Source organism: Anser anser (assembly GCF_964211835.1).
Source record: "Anser anser genome assembly, chromosome: 5".
NCBI classification, from domain to species: domain Eukaryota; kingdom Metazoa; phylum Chordata; class Aves; order Anseriformes; family Anatidae; genus Anser; species Anser anser.
In genome coordinates this window covers 40474334-40496280 of record NC_139725.1, presented here as the reverse complement: position 1 = coordinate 40496280, position 21947 = coordinate 40474334, and the positions used below count along the sequence as shown (strand labels likewise).

Here is a 21947-nt window from a genome sequence, read left to right as displayed (position 1 = left end):
AATTAATTAAAAACTGAAAGTGAAGCCAACTGGCAAATGAAAATAAGTTGGTAGGACTCAGAGGTAACCTGTTTTGCAGTTCAACCTTCAGATTTTGTAAACTGAACTAGAAGGGAGCACTGGCATTTCTCGGTGCTTTTGATTAAGACCTGATCACTTTTTAAACAAAGTAATTCACGAATTCGAGTGTAAACATTCTTCTAGGTTTTAGTCATCCGGGCTGCCGCAGTGCTGCTCGTTGCTTTTACTTGCAGTGCTAATGAAAAACAACCTATGCACAGGTGCAGGAAACAGCACAGGATCTTTATTTGCCCGAACAGAATTTCAGGTCGTAAACTTGTGTCTTTGTGTCAGCCTTCAGATACCAGTCACCTAAGTCGTCCTGTGGGGTTTTTACAATTGTGCAGTACGTTTTCATGTACGCTCTGGACCTTGCACTGTTGAACTGCGATGGATGGGGACCTCCTTCTGTGTTTTTATGTCTTTAAGCCGGCTGGCACTTAAGAGAACACAATTAGATTAGCATCCCACTCTTAATCACCCACGGCACGGTGAGCGCGCCGGGGTAAGAAATAATAAAAGCGGTGAAAAATTAGTTCACTGGCAGAACAATATCCTGACGCTGGCGATTAACCGGAGGGGGGGAGGCAAGGCAGCGGCGGGCAGGGCCCCATCTGACACGTTCGCAACCTGGCCGAGGGCAAAACCCTGCCCTCGCCGCCGCGGGCCGGCCGGCGGGGAGCCGCTGGCGGGGCGCTCCCGGGGGCCGGGCCGGGCTCGGGGGAGCCCCTCGGTATCCGCAGCCCGGCCCGGCGGCGGGGGCAGCGGGCTCCGGTGCCCGGTTGCCGGTGCCCGGGGTGCCGCCGCCTCAGCGCAGCCCGGCCGGCCGGGCCTCCTCCCCCCCCCGCTCGGCGCGCCGCAGATCGCAGGCTGATAATTCGAAAATGGAGGATGAGCCCTCTCAGCCATTAATTAATAATGTAGCTCGCTGTCTTCCTGTGTGACACACGCTGGAAGGCACCGAGCGGCCAATAAAGATGTAGGGGAGAGAAGTGGAAGGCTCCTCCCCGCCGCTCTTCCTGATTGAGGGCTCGGAGAAGTAGATCAAAAACTTCCCGGGAGCTGGGGCCGGGGGGGGGCAGCGAGAAGGGACGAGCGGAGGGCGCCGCGTTTCGCACCCCGGGGCGGCTCGGGGCAGCACCAGGTAGGCGGCAGGGGGGGAGCGGAGCCCCGAGCCCCCCGCGGCGGCGGGGCCGGAGGGCGGGGAGCCCCCCGAGCCGTGCCGAGCCGTGCCGGGGGGGGGGCGGGCGAGGACCCCGCTAGGGCAGCGGGCCGGCAGGAAGCGAAGGAGGGCGATAAGCGGTCGCTGCGGGCAGGAGGAGGAGGAGTGGAAGTTGGCGTCCGGGCCGGCGTGCGCGGCTCAGAGGCGGGGAAGGGGTGACCCGGGGGCGGCGGGGGGGCGGCGGAGACAAAGCGCGGCGGCGGCGGCCGGGGCCGGGGTATCCCCGCGCCGAGCACGTTGTGTGCGGCCGGGGCCGGGGCCGCGGCCGGGGCGGGGTGGGCCGGGGGGGCGCCGCCCCCGCCCGGCGTTCGGCGTCATGGCCCCATTGTGAGGCTGCGGGAGGAGGCGGGGGAGGAAGGAGCCGCCGTTCGCTCCCCGCGCAGTCCCAGGCAGGCAGCGGCGTGTCAGGCACACAAAAGGCTGCCGCCGCCGCGCCGCCCGAGCCCGCCGTGCCGTGCCGCCGCGCTCCGCCGCTCCTTCCCCGGCCCCCCCGGGGGGAGGGACACGCCGGGCCCGCTCCCTCCTCCCCGGGCCGGGGGCGCCGCCGCCCGCCCGCACTCACTGCCCGCCTTCCCTCCGTGTTTTTTTTTCCCTCCGGTTCGAAGCGGGTCCCGGGGCAGGAAGGAGACGACGGAGCGGGGCGATGCCGCTGCTGCACCGCAAGCCCTTCGTGAGGGAGAAGCCCCCCGCCGACCTGCGGCCGGACGAGCGCGTTTTCCACTGCAGGGTCACCAACGAGATCTTCAGGGACTACGAGTAAGCCGCGGCCCCTTTTCCCCGGACCCCCCCCCGCGCCCTTCCGCCGGCGGCGCGGGGCAGGAGCGGTTGGAGCCCCCAACGGCTGACACCTGGGCGGGGAGGCGGGGGGAGGCGGCCGGGGGATTCCCCGGCAGCGCCGCGGGGAGCCCGGCGGGGCGGAGGGGAGGTGGCGGCGGTGCCGGTGGTGGCGGGGGGCGGGGGGGGCTGGCGCCGAGCCCGTGCCCCGCCGAGGGGTGGGGGGAGAGGGCGGATCTCCCGGCCTGGGCAGGGGGAATCCCTGCCCGCCTTCCCCTCCTGGCGGGGGGATCCCGCCGGCCCCCTCCTCCTCCCGCTGCTGCCGCCGCCGCGGGGCAGGGGGCGCCGGCTCCTGCACACCCCCGCGAGGAAGTGAAAGTTGCGGCCGCGGGAGGCGGCGGGCGGTGCGAGCCCCGGCCCCTGCCCCTGCCCCGCCGCATGTCGCTAGGCCGGGACGCGCCGCCAACGGCCGCCGGGCCGGGCCCGGGCTGCACAACGGCGGCGGCCGCCCCGGCGTGCGGGGCCCTTGGGCACCATTGTTGTGGGAGCGCCCGGCCCGGCTCGGCTCGGCCCGGCTCCCGGCCGGCCCCTGGCCGCCGCGCTTAACTCCTTGTTCCCGGCGGCCTCCCCCGGGCCGGGGTGTCAGAGCCGCCGCCGCCGCGCCGCCCATGGCCGCGCTCGCCCCGCCCTCCGCCGGCCGCGGGCCCGGGAGCCGTTGCCCGGCCCGGCTGGAAATGGCTCGGCCGCCCCGGGAGGGCCGCGGGGCGCTGCACCTGTCCGCGGCTCCCCGCGCCGGGCCGGGCCGGGCCGGGCGTCCTCACAGCGCGGGGAGCGCCCGGGGCTGGAAACTGGCCCGGGAGAGGCGAGCGGCGCGGCCGAGAGGGACACCTGTCCCCGCCGCCGGTCAGGCTGCCCTGTCCCGTCACGGCCCTCCCGTTTTTTTCCTGTTTTTTTTTTTTTTTTACCCGTCGGTGAAAAGACCGATGGAAATTGTGAAAGCGTCGTTAACGCGGCGCGGTGGAGAAAAGGCATGGGTAGTCCCTAAGTTAGTGTCACGTACTTGAGTGCTTGCAAGAACAATGGACGGAAAGTACTTAGACGGTTTTCTAAAGCTGCTGCATGCGTGTCTCCGGACCCTACAGCCTCATCCAGCGCCGTCCCCACCTACAAAAGGCCCCCAAATCCAAGCTCATTTGATATATATAATAAAAAATAAAAAAAGACGTGTAGACTAACGAGATCGTATCTGAAATACTTTTCATTTGCAGCATATGAAATGAGAGCACACCTAGATCTTTTTCATGTTTAGGCTTGTTTTTCCGACTCAAATACACTTCACCTAATAAAATCTTGAAGAAGTTGGATTAGGTAACTCCGGAGGGTAATGCCTCGCTGTTTCCTGGGCAATGCACTATGTGTGGGGGGAGAGGGGCGTTGAATATTTCGTTGGGAATTTTCTGCTGAGTGTTTTCATTATAGGGCGTGTGAGAAGGTAACAAGCGAGAGCTGACAGCCTCGTGTTTCTGTAGGAATTAAGTCCCCCTCCCTCAGTTGCTAATATTTTGAAAGCTGCTTTTCTGGTTACAATTATTATTATCACGTAATCAGATGACTCTTGTGTTTGTTGACACCTCTGAAATGTGCTTCAGGTATATATAGTTTAGAGTAAATTTTAGCATGAAAGGTATCTTTCTTAAAACAGGCTTATTTACGCTGCGAGGATGTTGCCATTAAGAAAAAGCATGAAAGACCAAATTCCCTATGTAACCCAAGTTCATGAATTAAGGGATGAATTTAGACTTGTGTTCACACAGGCTATCCCTAGAAATGTCAGTGGGTGGTTAGCTCAGAGGTCAGGGCTAGAATATGGTATTTGGGAAAATACCGTTGCCTTTCCTGCAGAAACTTCATTCCTGCTCATTTTTTTCTCTTTCACTTTTATATTTTTCCTGGTCTTTGGTGCTTTTCTACCTTGGATAGAATTGGTGGTTTGATTGACAAGCTTAGTATTTTTTTACGTGGCTTGTTCTTCTGGCACAACTGTATTTGTTTACACCACAAACAACCCGCAATAATCTAATCTGCTGAAGAACATTGGGTCACCTTTTGGCAAGTTTTACAGATGCTGATCTGTCCTCCCGGTTGCAACTCTTCCTACTTGCAAAGCGATGCTTCAAATAGTTACTGTCCTCTGAGAGCACTTCCCTTTCCTTTGTCTAAACAAGGGCAGTGAGGCTAATGATAGGGAGGGCCCACTTTTAAAAAAAAAATTGTATTAGTTCTTTTATGAAGGAAAACTGTTGTCCAAATCAGTCCTCTCTGCATCTACTTTTGCCATAACTGGATTTTTTTTGAAGGGGGAATTTAAAAATTGCAGAGTCTGACTAGATCAAACAGGCTATATCGATACACATGGTAACCTGAATTCACCCCCACGTCCTCAAGTATATATGTACGCTTTTAATTACTACAAACTGCTACCACTTAAGCTGTTTTTTTTAAGAGTACAAATTTAGAACATTGAAAAGCTTCTTTCATGCTCACAGCAGCACTAGTAGAGAAGAGTACGAATCACACATTGTATTCTTCTCTCCATAAGAACTCATACTAATGCAAGGAGAATTTGGCAAGACTAGTGTTTTGTAAAGTGACTTTCCTGTTAAGAATGCATTTCCTTTCTGATCTGAAATACTATCACATAATTTTGTAATCCTTTAAAAGGGGGCACAGTGAGGTGGCAAAGTTCAGTTGTGTTTATGAGGAGCAGAGGGAACCGGTGTTTTTAATGCTTAATTGTCGTCCTGATTGGGGGGTGGATCTGGGGATAGATCAACAAAAGAGTGTCTCGAGCTGGAAGAGTAGTAGATGGAAAAGCAAGTAAGGGGGTGCACAATAAAACAGTGGGATGTAGTTGCCAGTCTTCTTCACCTTGTCTAGGAAACTATGGGAAGTGTTGCTCATGAAGACAGTCTGATTTATTTTTCCCCATTTAAGAGGCCATTGATTTAAAGAGAGGATTTCATAGAGCTAAGAAAGTAGAGTAGTAGAGAGACAGTGGAAGGGATGTTTCTCATTCTAAAACATAGGGACTTGGTGGGTGGAAGGAGTTGTGTATCTTAAAAACCTACTAAAAAGTTATTTATAGATTGACCTGTGGGATTATAAATTAAAGTCAGAAAGAGTCTCTTTTAAAGGCTTTTAAAGTACCCTTAGTTTAATTAGGTGGACTTTTCTATTTTGTTGAAGATAAGCCCATAAATTGGAAATAGGTTTCTTGATGTGTAATTAATCTGTAAACCTTAAGGAGTAAGTGTCTTTTTCTTAGACTTTAGTTTGTACGTTACTTTGTAGTATGTACTGTTGGCCACTTCTGGGAACAGGTAGAGTACATGAACGCTCCTGTTTGCCATGGACTGGATGGCAAAGTTTGTTTGCTGTGAATATCCTGATAGCCTATGTAGATTACATATCCCATAGCCTATGTAGATTATATGTTACACTTTGATAAGGGCTTCAGGATTAAAAATTATGTCTACATATTAGCCATTAAATAGAATTCTTTGCTTTTCTCTCTTAGATCTCACATAACAAAACTTTCTCCTTTTTTACATTCTCCAGCATATAGTTCTTCTCTTTAAACAAGATCAAGCCCTCCCCTAACTTGTTTTTAATATATGCTAAAAAAAAATGAATGAAAGTAACTGGCTTGAGACAAGCACGTGCTTGAAATGCTAAAAATACAGTAGAACTTAAACTCGGTGGCAATACTTGGTTAGTTCAGGCACAAGCCATCTCTTGCTGCTCGGCTTGATTGATTTCTTTATTTTTATATCCATTGCAAGTGCAGTCAGCAGAGAAACTGCAAGTAATCTATCTCCAGAATTATTTTCTTCTACTAAGGAACTGCCTCCTTTCAAATACTTACTGAACAGCGGCACTAAACTGCTCAATGATTTGCTGATCAGTTTGCAGTTTAGCTTACCTTGCATGGCAAACAAACTCTATAACATACAGGTAAAGATGCCCAGCTGAGAAGTCAGCATTAATTACTCGATGGCCTGCAGCTGGGTGCAACATGGGCACCTCTGGCCTGGTGGGGCCGTGTGGGTGAGCTTCGAGCGCTTGCAGGAGCCCTCGTGTCTCGTGAGAACCATGTTGTAGGGAGTTGTATGGGTCTCGAAACAGCGAGAAAGCCCCACAGGCTGTAATCCCTAGATAAGGACATCGATAAGGCTTTAGGTATGACGTGGCAGCAGATGCACTTGGTTTTGTGAATTTGAATCGAGTGTGGAATATGATCAAGTGTATGGCTGCTCTTTCCGGGAGGAGAAAGTACAGCGCTGCTGCTGCTGGGCTGTTGTTTTGGTAGCTGCTGTGTGCGCGCTCTGGAAATCTTCTAGTGATAACCGAAATGTACCACGGAGACAGGGAAAGGAGGAGTGCTACAAATAAAATCTGCTGCCGTGCTGTTGTGATTTCTTTTTTTTCTTCCTCGCTCTCAAACCGAGTTAAAGTGAGATCATTAAAACATTGCAATAAAACTGTGTTAACAGACTAAGCCACAGATGGTTTTGATGTGCTCTGTGTAATGACTAGCTACAGACAAATAATGCCTTCAAAACTGAAAGCAAATTTTTTTTGGTACAATTTTTTCTTCCCTGTGACTTTACAGGGGAAAAATCCACATAAAACAAAAGAGGAAATGAGCTGCAATGAAACTAGATACACAAAGCATTGTATGCAAATGGAAAAACGTTTTCCTCAAATATGTTTCAGTTCAAGTAATCTTAGAATTTTGTGTTTGAGGTAATCATGAGTAAAGAGACTTCAGAGGGTGTTTTTTGTGTGTGTGTGTGTGTGGATTTTTTTTAAAGAAGTTCAATGTTGCTGCTTTAAATAGCCCGAGTGCCCAGTGTCCCCTCGCAGAGAGCAGCACCAGCCCTTAAAGGCACCGTCAGCCTCTGTCTCTCCCTGCCTCTGTGTGCATGTTCTCTTTTCCTCGGTAATTTTTGAAAACTGTGTGCTGATGGATTTTTGAATAAGTCTTAGATAGCTTTCGTGCTTCCTGGCTAAAGGTAATTACTGAGAACCTCTTTGGTGAGTGAGAAACAAATGTATAGAGAGAGACAGCGGTACGAAGATTTGAGTAAATATATAACTTCATCCACTGAGGTCAGCCAGGCTACTTCAAATTATGTTCAATCTCATACAGAAGTAGTGAAATGCAGGGCAGAAACAGACCTGAAGGAATTGTGTGGTGTTTATTCTGTTACCTTTTCTTAAAAATCTGTCAATTCCTCCTTATCTAACTTGTTTTTTAAATGTTTAAGTAACTGTTCTGTGCTTTACTGATACTCGTTTGTTTATTTTCTGCTAATACCTGTTTGGATTCAATATGGTTGACAGCAAAAAGGCAATATTCTGGCCTATCCACAGACAGACTGACTGACAGCCAGCCGTTCTTCATGTATTGAAGAACAATCCATCTCTTTCTCTCTCTCCTTTGTTCTCCGTTTCTTGTTTAGAGTAGGCAAATTGAAATTATTCATTATTACAGGTGTCGTCAGATGTATGAGTTAGACACAAATGATATAAAAATTCTGTAACTTTGTAGTTGTTAGATATTATTCATATAATGTGTATTTCCTCTTCCGTCCTAATTCCCTTCTTGTCACAGCTGATGTTCTTCCTAAAGCATCTTTCTCTCACTCAGAGGCTCGCACAGACAGGATTATCTGAGCCAGGACCCTCTGTTGTCCTTAATCTGGAATTTCCATTTTCAAAATGTTATTGTTGCGTCTGTCCAGCTGCAGTGAATATCATCATCAATGTAACTGGTGCACGTTTGTCGGCTTGAGTTTGCAGGGAGCCTGCAATAAACTTGAAGTGTGAACTGTACAGCTCTTTAACCATGTTAGGAGAAATGATTTGAGCAGTTCCATCCCTATAAAAACGGCAACGCTGCACTCTAGCTTTTCTTAAAGAAATGAAACTTCAGTGTAAGGGTCTCAAGTAGCATGCAACACTCTGTAGGTATTGTGTGTCTGCCTTGAAACAGCTATGTTAAACTGGTACAAGGCAAAAAAAAAAAAAAAAAAACACCAAATTTGTCGTGTTGCATACCTACAAATACTAGTCTGGTAAGAGTTGGAAAAGAAGGAAAATAAATGTCTGAACTGGGGCACACTGAAATGTTCCTCTGCTGTCAGATCACTGATCCATAGTATGTGATACGTATTAACGTGGTTTTGAGAGTAGCTACCTTATCTATATCATCTAGAAAGTGTTTTAAAAAATCACTGTTTCTGATAGCTGTCAAAAATTGACAGCTATTGACTAATGAAAGCCCTTCTTTCTTGATCCCAGTGTAATAACCAGTAAGTAAGCAATAACAATGCTGTGATTTTAGCATTAATTGGAAATACAGGGAAGGAAGAGAATAAATATTTGCAGATGGAACAAGGGAGAAGAATCTGTATGAAAAAAATAGTTCGGTGCTTTTTCTAAGAGCAGTACAAACAGTGAAGGAATAAAAACTATTTAGAGAAGTACTTGACATTATTTTTTTTTTACCTCTCCGTCTTTTCATTTGTGAGCTAGGGCACTCCAAATCTGAAACTTACTCAAGTTTCAACATGTTTCTGTGATCCTAAGGTTGTTCTGTGTTTATACAACTTTAGACCCTCCTCCTGCAAATATGTGAGGAAATACAGGGGATGCAATGAGGATATGACACATTAAACTCAGTGTGATTATTCTTGTGCATAAGGCTACTTCATGTGAATGTGTGTGTTTACAGCACTTGTAGGTCTTGATGCTCTCTGACTGTAGTCTGTAGTGAGAGGAGACCTTGGTTTTACAGTAACAATTTACCAAGCCTTGGCTTAAGAAGTGATAAATAACCTTCGGTTGTGTCTGCAACCTGTATAGGAGTAGAGCTATTTTTGAACTTCAAGCTCGTAAGAGAAAGTTGCTGCTGTATTAATTGTGACCATACTGAACGTGATGTTAGAATGTAATTATTTTCTTTCTCTCCCCCCTATCCCCCTTCTTTTCAGTGACTTTTTTGAACGCACCATACTGTGTAACAGCCTCGTATGGAGCTGTGCTGTCACAGGTAAACCAGGACTCACATATCAGGAAGCACTGGAGTCAGAGAAGAAAGCCAGACATAATCTACAGAGTTTTCCAGAGGCACTCATCATTCCAGTTCTCTACTTGGCCACCCTTACGCATCGCTCACGACTTCATGAGATCTGTGATGAAATCTTTGCTTATGTCAAGGATCGGTATTTTGTTGGTGAAATGGTGGAAGTAGTTAGAAATAATGGTGCAAGGTAAGTGTGTGTGTGTGTATTTAAATATATGTATCTGTGTTTCTTTTGGGTTGGTGTGCACCCTTTTGTGTATGCGTACTTTTGAGCCAAAAACCAGGAAAATAAACTTCATCAAACACAACAGAAACCAGGTGTGATACTTAAGCTAGCAATACTGTTACTGCTCCTAACTGCTTTAATTAAGAGTAGGATTGTATTGCCAGGCTTGGTTTCTCATTCCTTAGCTTAGAAGTAGCTGTGGAGGCAGGAGGGTTCTCTCAGGTCTTGACGCAGCAGTCTTTCAGTCCCAGTGGTGGATTTGCAAACGAATGGCAGTCTCTCGGCTCATCTGTGCAAAAAAGGTGGGCTGCTCCTAGAATGAGATCTAATTAGGAACTAGGGGAAGCTATGAGTTAGAATTCATATGGAAGTTTTGATGGAATCATCCAGATACAATTAATCAAGTGGTGTATTGCGTACCCAGAGTGGCTAAACTATAGAAAGCTTAAAGAATTGATTAGAGTTGGGTTTTTTGATTTCTAGGTGGTAACTAAAATTGTAAGTATATTCTCTGAAAAGTTAGGAATTAACTGTAAAATGTTTGTAATAGGAGATTATCTGCAATTCTGCTTCCCTCATGGTTAATGCTATACATACACTGATTTGTATATATTTTAAGCATTTTTATTGTTATCTTAAACTGATAAAATTTGGGAGAATATTGAGCTTTAGATGCTTTTTCATATCATTAGTACATATGCTCTGTAGTATAAGTAAGTTGTCTTACAACGCCTAGCTAGCCTGAGTCTTTCTTTAAGCAACTTCTGGGAGAGGGTTAGACAAGGTCTTTGTTTTGTCTAATGAGTCTGCAGTTTCATGTAACTGAGATACGAAGTGGAAAGACTTAAACGTGCTTAACTTGGAAATACCTGCAGAATGTGCATTAAAGCCTTTGTGGGTTCACCTGTTCTTGTTTGGCCAGGAGGAAGGTGCCAGTTTACAGTGCAGAACAGACAGGGTGCAACCTGGGCAATATGGGCTTCATAATAACCTTGTATGTATTGGGTGGTAGGAGTGGGCTGATTCAGTGTGGTCATCGGAGAATATCTCCGTTCTGTATGGGTTTTCTTAGTGGCTGATCCAGATCTTATTAAAGGCAAATTTTGTACTGCATCGGAAGGAGAAATCTGTTTGCGTTGCAGGAGATAATTTGTAAGGAAATCTGTATGGGTACGTACTTGACACGGGATGGGACTTAATATAAAAGCTTTCCATCTCTTCCCTGTTGTATTCCTTTCAACCCGTAAAGTCTCAGTCTGCAAAGCCTAGACAAGAACAGCTTTGGTAGAGTTGTTGCTTCCAGTATAGAAAACCTAAATCCAAAGTCTGTTTCTGTCTTTCTCATTTTGCGCTTGTCTAGCGGATAGACGTATGTCACCCTTAGCATTGTACTAATCTTGCTTTGTGAATAAGATTTTATTTTACCAGGAACCTGAATATTAAGAAATGTAAGTGTAGTTCAGCTGTTGGTTTTCAATAGCTTAATGCAATGCCTTTGTTTCCGGTCTTTGAAGATAGTGTCAATTTCCAAACTATTAACAAAAAGAATACTTCAGAATATCAAACTTATTTTCCCAAGAACAACTTTCTCATCTTTAATTGCTATTCTAAACTCTTAGCTAAAATACTTACTACTGTGTATCTTTGCTTTTTAAAGCTTACATGAAAAGTAGGCTTATGTGCCATAAATACACATCTTTCTTGTTTATTCATCTTACGAAATTCAGAATCTGTTTCACTTTTCCTTGCGCACCATCATGAATCATATTTTAAGTTTGTCCTAACAAAATGGCTTCTACTTACCATCTGGGCTGAATTCTGTTCAGATAAAGCTGTGATATCAGTCTATCTCATGAAGGTAGAGCTATCTTTTTTTCTATCAGCCCTTACTTCAGTCTTCTTGGTTATTCAAAATTGTGTAGATACACATATCTAACAACTGTGTGTTTATGTTCTAGTTTCACAGAGCAATTTATTAATAAGGTCTAAGCTAAATTTCTTCAGCCTTTGGCGTAGGCTAGATAATCATTCAAAATACTGGAGGTTCAGATAAAATCTACTTCCATCAAAAACTAACCTGCTAGAAATTGTATGCTTTAAACTGCATGAGCATGAAGTGTCTGTTGAAATGAAGCATGAAAAATTCTCCGTAGCTGACTGTATGCCGCTGATATTCTAGCTAAATGTATAGCAGGGAGCTAGGAGGTCTTTAATACTAACTTCAGGAAACAGTGCAAATAACATGGTACTGCAGAGGGATTTTTATGCTTGGAGATAAATAATTAAAGAATATAAGGTGGGAGGAGGTGAGACGTAGTTATTCTTCTGCCCAGTTAGCAGTTGACTTTGACCTGTATTTCGAAGGACTGTGTTGGGGTTTAAGTATACCAACTCATTACTTGTAAATAGCGCTGCTGTTCAACAAAGCGATTGGTGTCTTTGTCCTGACTAGCTACGGTTTCGTGGTCTTTTCTTGCAAAAATGGTCACAGTCCATCTACAGTAAAGTGGCATCAGACCAACAGAGCTGGGCAGATCATGAGAACTCATTTTCATAGTGTTGTTGTAAACTGTTTCACTGCATTTAGGTATGAATCTTTCTACACGGAGATTGTTTATTATCTGAGCTCCATGCATCATTTAACATGAAACTAATACCACGATGCTTGTGTAACCAAGGGTAAATAAAGGCTGCTCAAGGAATTTAAGTATTAATATTTTATAATTCCTAACTTTGCACGTGTAATATTCTTGTAGGATGGATGACTTTGATATGGTTTTCTAGATGTTGAACAAAATTAATGGACAGGAACCCAAAGATGAGAAGAGTTAGTGTTTTGGCTTAATGTACATATTTTTTGAGTACAAGAAGCAGTCTATAGGACAGTAAGTAATGGACAGGTGATCTGGAAGGGTAAGAAGACAGGTGCTTTGTCGAGAAGGTAGGCAGAAGACAACTTCTGAGACTTGTGGTTCTTGTATTCTACCTGTGTGTTATGGTTGTTACAGAATCTTGTGCCCCAGTGACATTACTGGTCCCTTTCAGGCTCTTACAGTTTCTAGCCTTCTGTTGCACTGCTCCGTTTTGAATTTGGCTGCTTCTGCCTTGTTGCTGAGGTCTGGTAGGAGGAACTTGGAGAGTTTGCTAGATATTTTGTCCTTCCTGTTATTTTGGTATGCCTGGTGCCTTAACAGTCGTTATCGACCAGAACAAGAAATTGCAGAGAGAGCCCCGAGTCCTATGGTGTGGCTTGGTCAGGCAGTCAGTGTAAGTGAGGTATGCAACTTGGTAATCTAGTAGAAGCAACAAGGAGGTAATTCTCCTTGCTCTTTAACTCTTTAAATGATGATGTATGGATTAAAAATGGCTGGTGTGTGTCTGTATGTATGTATGTGTTCAGCTTTTCTGGCGAAACGTGGGCTGACTTTCCTCCAAAGTGGCAGCTGTGCCCTGCTTTAAAAAGGAGGTACTCAGATTCAAAGGTAAAGAACTGTAAGAGTTGTGTAACGTTTTCCTAGTACTCCTTTCCTAAAATACTTTTTTTTTGAAATATCAGTCAGAAAACATCATATAATATAGACAGAAAATTTCAAATTAGGTGCAAATTTTTTGAGTTGCCAACGTATTGAAAACAGCTGTCACTAAGTACTGTTAACTTAGAATGTCAAATTACTGTTTATGGAAAGCATTTTATAGAATAATTTCCATGTCATTATCAATATTTTATTGAGAGGGGAGGGTAACAGTAATATTTCGTGTTAACCATTGTCCCTTCAGATTTAAAATAAGCAGTTTAGCTTATTATTATTATTATTATTTAGTGTTTTAGCTCACACTATTGAAGCAGAAGGATAAACGTTGATCATGTCACTGGAATTGCCTCCTATTGCACATCAGAACTGGAGCTTAAGACCCATATGTACTAGTCTGTCTTTTCTGTTTTTCCACAGAAAATGGCATATCTTGCAGCAATCTGTTCATTTGTTGTTGTCTTAGTACCATGTTGTATTATTAGCGCTTAAAATTTGTTAAAGTGATTTACAGTATTTTAGAATCTGGAGTCAGTTTCTGTGGTATGGGAAAGCCTACCTGAAATTAACATCAGTGAATGCCTTAGTAGACAGAATAGCAACCAAATAAAACCTACAGTTCTGTGATTCTCTCAGCTGTAGGACCTGTTTTTTTCTGCTTGAGGTCAGCAGTGTTTTTTAATTTGTCAGGGGAAAAACTAGATTTAAAGCATGTGTAAACAACCAGATGTGATTTATCATCAGTGTTCTGAGATTTAATGGTATTAAAAGAAATAATGGCTTTCTTTATTAGGGTAAACAAGTGAGCAGTGTGATAATTAGTTAACTAATCTGTAAGTTTGCAGTCTGGCTGGAGCAGTAAAGAGATCTGAGATTTGAGGTTGGACTACTTTACTAACTCTTTGATTACCTCCCCCCCCCCCCCCCCCAAAAAAAAAAAGCTTAGGGGATGATGCGCTCCCGTCCCTGCTGGGGTTGAGGAACAACCAGTTGTCATCCAGCAGTTAGTATGGAACCTAATTAAAAAGTTGAGTACCTGCAGACTGAAATAGGTTGCTTAGAGGTAGTGAATAAGAAGGAAAAAAAAATCATGTAGAATGTGAAAGATATAAAAAGGGAATGCATTTTTTCACTTAATGTGACAACTAGATGACACCGCTGCAGAAGAATACTTGCTTGGTGTCTGTAAGGAAGCCATACCAGAATGCTTTAAGAGATTGTAGTATTTGTAAAATGAACACAATTTACAGAACTAGTAGATAGATGTTCTCTGTTAGAAAGATTGCTACATCTGAGGTATAGGCTGATATACCGTCTCTGCTCTGAATGATCTGGTATTGGCCGCTGCTAAGCTACAGGAAATGTAGATAATCATGGAACAACCTTGTCTGCAGTGAAACTTTTTAAAGTCATTGATTGTTTGGCTAGTGTCCTAATGCTTTGGGCCTGTTCATCATGGATTAACCACTGCGTTCGGACAATTAAAAACTTGCATACTGTTTTCTTCTCTGTAAGTCTTAACTGGGATCTACGGTAGCATGCTTCCACCATTACTATGCCTAGTTGATATGGGGTTAGCATGGTAGAAGGTGATTATAACTAACTTTTGAACTTTTTCATTTGACCTGACAACTGGCAATTATACATGGTTATACATGTAATTGACTGCTGAGAGCTAGGACAAGTTGGTAAGCCCACCGAGAAGTAAAAGGCAAAGTGCCTTCCAAAGCCTTCAGGTTGTAATGAGTTACCTGAATTTAATTCAATTGCTAGTCCACTGATATATTTTCTACTTTGATATATAGTTTTCAAAGCTGGCTGGATGCAGAGGCACTGGAGTTAATGTCTGTAGAATTAGAAAGTTATAGTGCATTTTTGTATTGGAAAGATTTAAGAAACTTCTGCATGCAAAAAGTTTCCTGCTCAATTAAAAAAGCTGAATTTGAGTTCCAGTAGCAAAGTTAATGCGAAGATTATGAAATAGCATATTTGACAGTACTGGAGAGCAGCTTACTTATTCATAAAGCAAATATAGTTTGCATACTTCTAGCATTGCCATTTAAGGATCACTCAACTTCTGGACTGGAAAAATCATGTTTAAGGAATTCACTTTCTGATGCCCTTAAGTCCTTTGGCATATAAATATCTTTGTATTTGTTGACTAATAAATATATTTGTAGTTGACTAATGGAAGCTGAGATGATGATATGTGGGAGAGAACCTGCAACTCATTTCTTACAAGTTATCAAAAGGGTGTTAAAACTACTTTTGCTGCCAGTTTGTTAGCTCTCATTTCTGCACACACTCCCTACTAATATAACTGTATAATTTTAAGGTATAGGTTTTGGTTGTTTTCTCACTTTTATTTTTTAATCAGTGCAATACTGTGAAGCAAATGTTGGGCAGGCAAAGTGATTTTGCTGTATTGGAAAAAATGCTTTTATAATTCTGTTATTTGAAACACCAGCTGTACTTTCATTTAGGGGTATGTTTTTAAAAAGTGAATTTCCTTTTGCTCCTGACTTATTAATTGTTGTTTTCTTTATGTTAAACGTAGGCATCAAACTATTCCCCCCCCAGTTTGAAACAGAGCTCTGCATCCAAGAAATAAATGTCCTGTATTCAAAGGGATTTTTTGTCCATTTATTGTAACACATTCAAGAGGCACCTTTATTACTCACCTAGGCCTTCAAGAGTGGTCTTGATTTTTGACTTGAAATGGGGACATACCAGAGTGTCAGACCCTTATTTGTAAGACAGCAACATGTAGTATCAAATAGATCAAAAGCTGTTGTGCAGAACACTTGGTGGGCAGTAAGAAATGGTCTGTCTCCTATCGATCTTGTAACTGCAAACTTGGTTTCACATAAAGGTCTACTGAGCATTTGGGAAGAACTTTCAGTAAGTGAAGCTGCATATAGCTGCAGGGTCAAGGTTTAAGCTTGACATCCTGTGATGTCTGTTACTGGCCGGCTACCTAGGGGAATGCAGCTTTTCTTTCTCCTCTTCAAATTGTGTTCTTCCACTGCTTCAGCAGAGTTGAGTGGAAATACCTGCTTGTTCCTGAAATAATAATGGCTTGTGTACATGCCTTTGAGTTCAGAAAAAACTCTGATTCTCATCAGATCCTTCAGTGAGCCACTGGAAGTAGCTGATGAAACACACTTACCCAGCTCTTCGTGTTGGATTAGGTTTGTTTTATTTTTGGTCAGTTAAGTGAATTCAATTTAATGGCAATTAATAAATTATACTGAATGCCAGAGCTACAAAAAGCAAGCACCACGGTAAACATGTGGCTGGAAGGTGTAATGGCACGGGAAAATTCCCCTCTTCTGGCATTGTCAAAGTGTTAAGTCATCTCTGCATTTCCTGGAGCAGTAGTCAGAGGCTGAAGATGTAATTTGGTTTTGTATACCTTCGGTCAGCCACATCCTTACCATTCTTCTGGGAATGACAAGGTTCAGTCCTACCTTAAGGTTTTCTGCTAGTTGTGTCAAGTTGCTCTTCAAAATACATCCCAGAATCATTCTTCAGAGAGACTGATGGAGTTTTGCTTCTGGAGTAACCATGCCTTGCGCCACAGGCTCCAGTAGGTATCTCTTGCCTGTTGTGCCTCCATAGGCACCAAACATCTGTCTCAGTGTCAGAACAATATGACTACAGAGGAGTTCATATGGAATTCAAAAAATAAAATAGTTTTGTAGCTGTACAGCTTTAAGTGCACATCATGGAGCAGATCCTCCTGGAAACTGTGCTGAGGCATATGGAAAATAAGGAAGTGATTGGTGACAGCCAACGTGACTTCACTAAGGGTGAGTCGTGTGTGACAAATCCAGGGGCCTTCTGTGATGGGGTTACAACATTGGTGGGTGAGGGAAAAGCAACTGATGTCATCTACCTGGCCTTGTCAAATACTTCGCACACTGTCTCGCATGACATATGCCTCTCCAATATAGAGAGAAGTGGATTTGACAGATGGACCACTCAGTGGATAAGGAATTGGTTGGATGGTTGCACTCAGAGTTGCAGTCAACAGCTCAATCTCCACATGGACACCAGTGATGAGTGGCATTCCTCAAGGGTTGGTGTTGTGACTTTGTCGGCTGTATGGGCAGTGGGATCAAGCGTACCTTTAGCAAGTTTGCTGCGAACACCAAGCTGTGTGGTGCAATTGACACGCTGGAGGGATGGGATACCATCCAGAGGGACCTTGAGAGCTAGGCGTGGGTGAGTCTCATGAGTTTCAGCAAGCCCAGGCAAAAGGCTCTGCACACGGATCAGGGCAATCCCAAGCGCAAATAAAGGCTGAGCAGAGAATGGATTGAGAACAGCCCTGAGGAGAAGGACCTCAGGTTGGTTGATGAGTTGGTTGATGGTTCTATGAAGCATATGCTTAAAATTAATTTGTTTTGCAGCAAGTTCTTGTTACCTCTGTATGTAGATAGATTATGTTTTACAGCATGGAAGTGTTGAATACTGTGTTCTTTTGAGGTCTCGAGAACTCTTAGATTGTTAGGGTCTGTTATGTTCTACTTGTGCAGCTGACCAGCCTTACCTGAAATTCACGGAAATCAATAGATATTTTTTTTCTCAGAGACAGATGTGTGTTGGTATTTAAAAACAAAAAATAATAATAAAAAAACCATTAGTGATCTGTCTTCTAGCTTTTTATTTAAAACTGTTGGGCTCCTGTGTTGTTTCTTCTTTTCTTCCTTTAAAAAAAATAAATCATCTAGGCCAAGCATTTATTGGAACCTTTCCTCTTTCCTGTAACATCTATTTGACCTATCTAAAGAGACCTCAGCTTGTTTTCTGAGACTAGCAAAAACTAAAGCTGTGAGCATGAAGGCCATCTTTGGGACCTGTATGCTGTTGTTGGTATCAGCCTGTAGTGCAGAAAGAGAATGCAGAACTGTTTGAGTGTAGAGTAGTTGTTTTCTAGATCCTTCTGGTTTAGATTTTGTCTGTCATTCTCTGAGCTAGACTTGTTGGGACTCTTGTGTAAAAGTTCATGATGGCTTTATTCTCATTTTATCTGTTCATACTCTGAATACATTTGGGATTCACTTAGTGTGACAGTAAGTTTTTTACAGTATTTATTGTTATTTTGAAGAAAGTGCTACTTGACTGAGTGGTGTGTGTATATACAAAAAAAAAAATTAATGCTGCTGTCTTTCTAGGATGAGGTTCCCAGTTCTTAATTTGGCAATACTCTTTAATTCCCATAATCTTTCCCTTGACTTGAATAAGATTCTTTTTTCAAATACATTGGAGCAAGCAACTGAAGGCTGATCTAAAGATTGTTATGTGGCAACAAGTGAGTTGAAACTGGACATGTTAAAAAATAGGTTGGGAAGTTGCAAAAAGGTTTTTACTCTGAATAATTCAAGGTACTGAAGTAATCTATTTTAGAAATTCATAAGAAGCTCTTAAAATTACATCTTATTAATTGATTAATCTGATGAATTACAATCTGATCAATCAATGGTCTCATAAAGTGCTTGTCTGTGATGGCAGGTAGCTGGATTTGAGACCAACTTGTAATGTCGCTGTGGCTAGAATTAGAGCTTATCATCATGTAACTTTTAGAAACAGGCGTACTGAACATAAGTAAACTGCACTGTTTCTGGTGGTTTTTTTTCCTGTGTGTGTTCTCCTGCAAGAGGAGATCTAATCTGATCTGTTTGACTTTGACATAAGCTCTCTAAAGATCTTAAGGTATCCTTTTTAGAAAGTATTTAACTTAGTGTACTTCACCTGGATGTCTTGCTTCAGCTTTCAGCTCTGCTCTTCTATATGCATTATGATATAAAATAAGAAGTGTTATAAATGAACTCTAGGAATGTTTCACGTTCTTGAAGCAGCAGACCTTCATTCCCATTATAAGTGGAGTGTCTTTGTCCAGGGAATTTAGCTGCAACTAGCCATGAATTGACTGTAACAAGGTTAAAATAAGTCTTCATTCGTAGATTGTTTCTTTAGTGCTGGAAGGAATGGTTGCTTTGCTTTCTTTACTGTCTATCATTAGCCATTAAATTTCATTGTATTATGCTTTTATTGAGTTGGGTACTGTGTTTCATTTGATTCCTTTCCCCAAAGATTTTAGGTAATGATTTGAATGAAGGTATAGAGGAAGCAGGGTCACTTGCTTTCTGTGTTAGCTTATTCCATTAGTATTCTCCCTGCTTAATAATAACAATAAAAAGCAGCTGTTTGGGGTATTTTACTACTTACTGAATCAAGCATATAGAATGTATAATTTCTTTATTCAGAGAAGATGTGATCCCCTGTAAATTACAGGGCTGTTTGATGGATAAGCAGGTGAATTAAGTGTTGGTAAAATACTCTGTGACTAAATATTCAAAACTCCTTTGTCCAGGAGGATTGATTCGTGTATGTGTGTTTCAGACTCTTTGTCCTTTCATGGCACTGGGTAGTGTAGGTTGTGATTAAGCTTTCATGTGGCTGTTTTTACTGTGATTGCAAATTCAGTGTATATGCGCTCCCTCTAGTGGTGTTTAAATAGTAAACAATTTAGAAAAATGGACAAGTGCAAGTAGCCTTAAACATTGATGCTTTTGATTGTTTTTCCATTAGGAAGTCATCAAGTGTTTTAAAATTGAACTGAACAAATTGTACTGAACTATCTAGGAAAAATATTTCCTAACATGAAAGAAATAGTTTTACTAATAAGTTTTTTTCTAATCTGGTAAATTTTTTTTTTTGTTTTTAAAAAACAGCCAGATATACATTCTGCCATCCATTCAACTCCATATTATTCAGTATGAATTGGTGGAAGGGGGTTGTCATATTCTAAATATTGGAAAAACAAGATACTGTAATGAACAGGGTATTTGACGTAATTGGCTTTTCTTTTAGGAGTGAGGCAGTGTTTGGTGCTGGGCCAGACCTTAAGCCCCCTTAGACCTGAACTTACGTTGTGAACAGCCACTAGGATCTGTCTGTGCTACGTAGTCGGGTGCACTTGGTTCTTGGTTCTTTATGCGGAGCCTGTTTAGATTTGCACAGTTAATTAACTTGAGCTCTGCTCATCAGGAAAATGTGTCTTCCAGACCAAAACCAGCTAGCTTTGGAAATGGGGCCAGCTGCATTTAAATGGCAGAGTGCCTGGGGTTAATAAGTCTGATGGACTCAAGCTGACTGTACACGAAGACAACTCTGGTGTCCCCATGGATAATTAAACATATTGTTGTCTCAACTCTAGGAATACATAAGGATGTTAATAGATTTTATTTATTTGATGACATACCCTTCTGGAGCATCTTGGAGCTCTCCCTCTGTTGGACAGAGGTTTGGGGAGAACACCTGCAGGCACTAACTGCTTTACTGGTCCTTGCTAAATTAACAAGTGAATGTGACTTAGGGTACTTTAATGTTTTCAACTTTTCTCCTTCTGCCCATATGTATTTTTTTCTCTGTGTGCAGGTTTTTGGACAGTGCTATTCACTTTCAGAAAGAAGTGCTGGTTTGAAGAAATATTTTAATAATTTCACATTTTTTCCTTTTTGCAAGTGTGTAGTTCAGTTTAGATAGAAGGGCCCTTAGAATTTGTAAGTTGCAGACTTTTTTTTCTTTTAGTTTAGCTTTTTTTTTTTTTCATATTTAGGCATGATGCCAAGCTAATTCAAGTCCTGTGCTTCATGTGTTCTTTCTTATTCATTTCAAGGGGTAGTGTTTGGTGCCTAGAAGAAGAGAATCATTGTTTTCTTCCTCCCCGACCTTTTGAGCTTTTAGTGGTAGTATATGACAGCATCCATTGACTGCAATGGTTAATTTTCATGAAGCAGACAGGGCTTTAGGAGATTAAACTAAAAAATATGAACCACGGAACTCCAGGAAAGGGTGAAAGTGGTTAAGAATCAGCTATGGTAGTTATCCAGCATTAAGTGTCGATTAATTATACTTTTTGATATATTGTTAATTCTGTCTTTTTTTTTATAACTAACATTCAGGATGGCAAAGGGATAGACTTGTTTTGTCAATTGTGTGCATGCCAGATGGAGCCTTAATATGTGTCAGCAGATAAATGGGCCATTATTAAGATTAGATGCATAATGATCATTTCATCCTTGTTTATTTAGGTCATCAACAACGGTAGATCATGATCTCTTACAAGTAAAAACATTTTGCTATTTAAAAAGTCTTTTGCTTTTCTTTAATTGTTACAAAAATAAATGTAAAAGACTGGTGGTGTCTGGTTGTAAAGTAACACGTTAACTTTTAATGTATTTTTTCAAACTTGATTTAAGCTTCATTTTGGCGCTAAGTTTACTCAATTCTGCCAATGACTTGAAATTTTGTACTGGTTAGTGAAGGTGGCAGCTGTGTAAGCAGATGAGTTTATTCGTTTGTTAGATGGAACTCATGAAATGAATATTTTACCTAGTATTTCAGTGCAAGACTCTTAAGCATTTATTCAGTAGATAATATAATGTTCAGTTACAGGTGTAGTCTTAAAATAACAGCTGCTGTAACTTTCAACTTCCTCCGTTAGTGAAAGATTTCAGCAGTACTAAATGTCCGTGTTTTTATTTCAGGTTGCAGTGCAAGATTTTGGAAGTCATTGCTCCAGCGCATCACAACGGCATGGCGAACGGCCATGTCAGCAGTGCTGACGGGGACACCATTGTCATCAGCGACAGTGATGATTCAGAAATGCATGATAGTTCTGCACAAAATGGGTAAATGATACTTTTACAGTAAAAAGCATGAGGGTTGGGTGGAAATGAGATTAAAGCAGATGTGGCAGGGTCTGATTGAAACAAATTGCTCCATTTGTATGGATTGTGAGTATTCAGACAGCTTGCAAGTGACAAGCTGAACATTCGCAGATGCCTTACGCTGTCATGCCAGTTGTGCCATGTATAATTAGCCAGGGAGCTGTGTGTTATGAGAAATTGAGTACCTACAGAATAATTGTTGTTAATCAGTTTGGAATGATAGTGTTTTTGTTGAAAGATGGTG

The 21947-nt window shown here is 42.8% G+C and overlaps 1 protein-coding gene across 2 annotated transcripts in view; it reads left to right on the top strand.

Moving 5' to 3' along the window:
- The first annotated feature begins 792 nt into the window (after positions 1-792).
- The window catches only part of BAZ1A (bromodomain adjacent to zinc finger domain 1A), a 61532-nt gene continuing 40377 nt past the window's right edge, over positions 793-21947 (top strand). Inside the window, exons 1-4 of one of the 2 annotated variants that reach the window (XM_083837672.1) lie at positions 793-1204; positions 1888-2038; positions 9115-9393; positions 21521-21664. In XM_083837672.1, the coding sequence (XP_083693798.1) occupies positions 1926-2038; positions 9115-9393; positions 21521-21664 (536 nt within the window). In that variant the 5' untranslated portion in view covers positions 793-1204; positions 1888-1925. Of the gene's footprint in view, positions 1205-1243; positions 2039-9114; positions 9394-21520; positions 21665-21947 lie in introns of those variants that run through there. The other variant, XM_083837673.1, reaches the window with a different exon arrangement.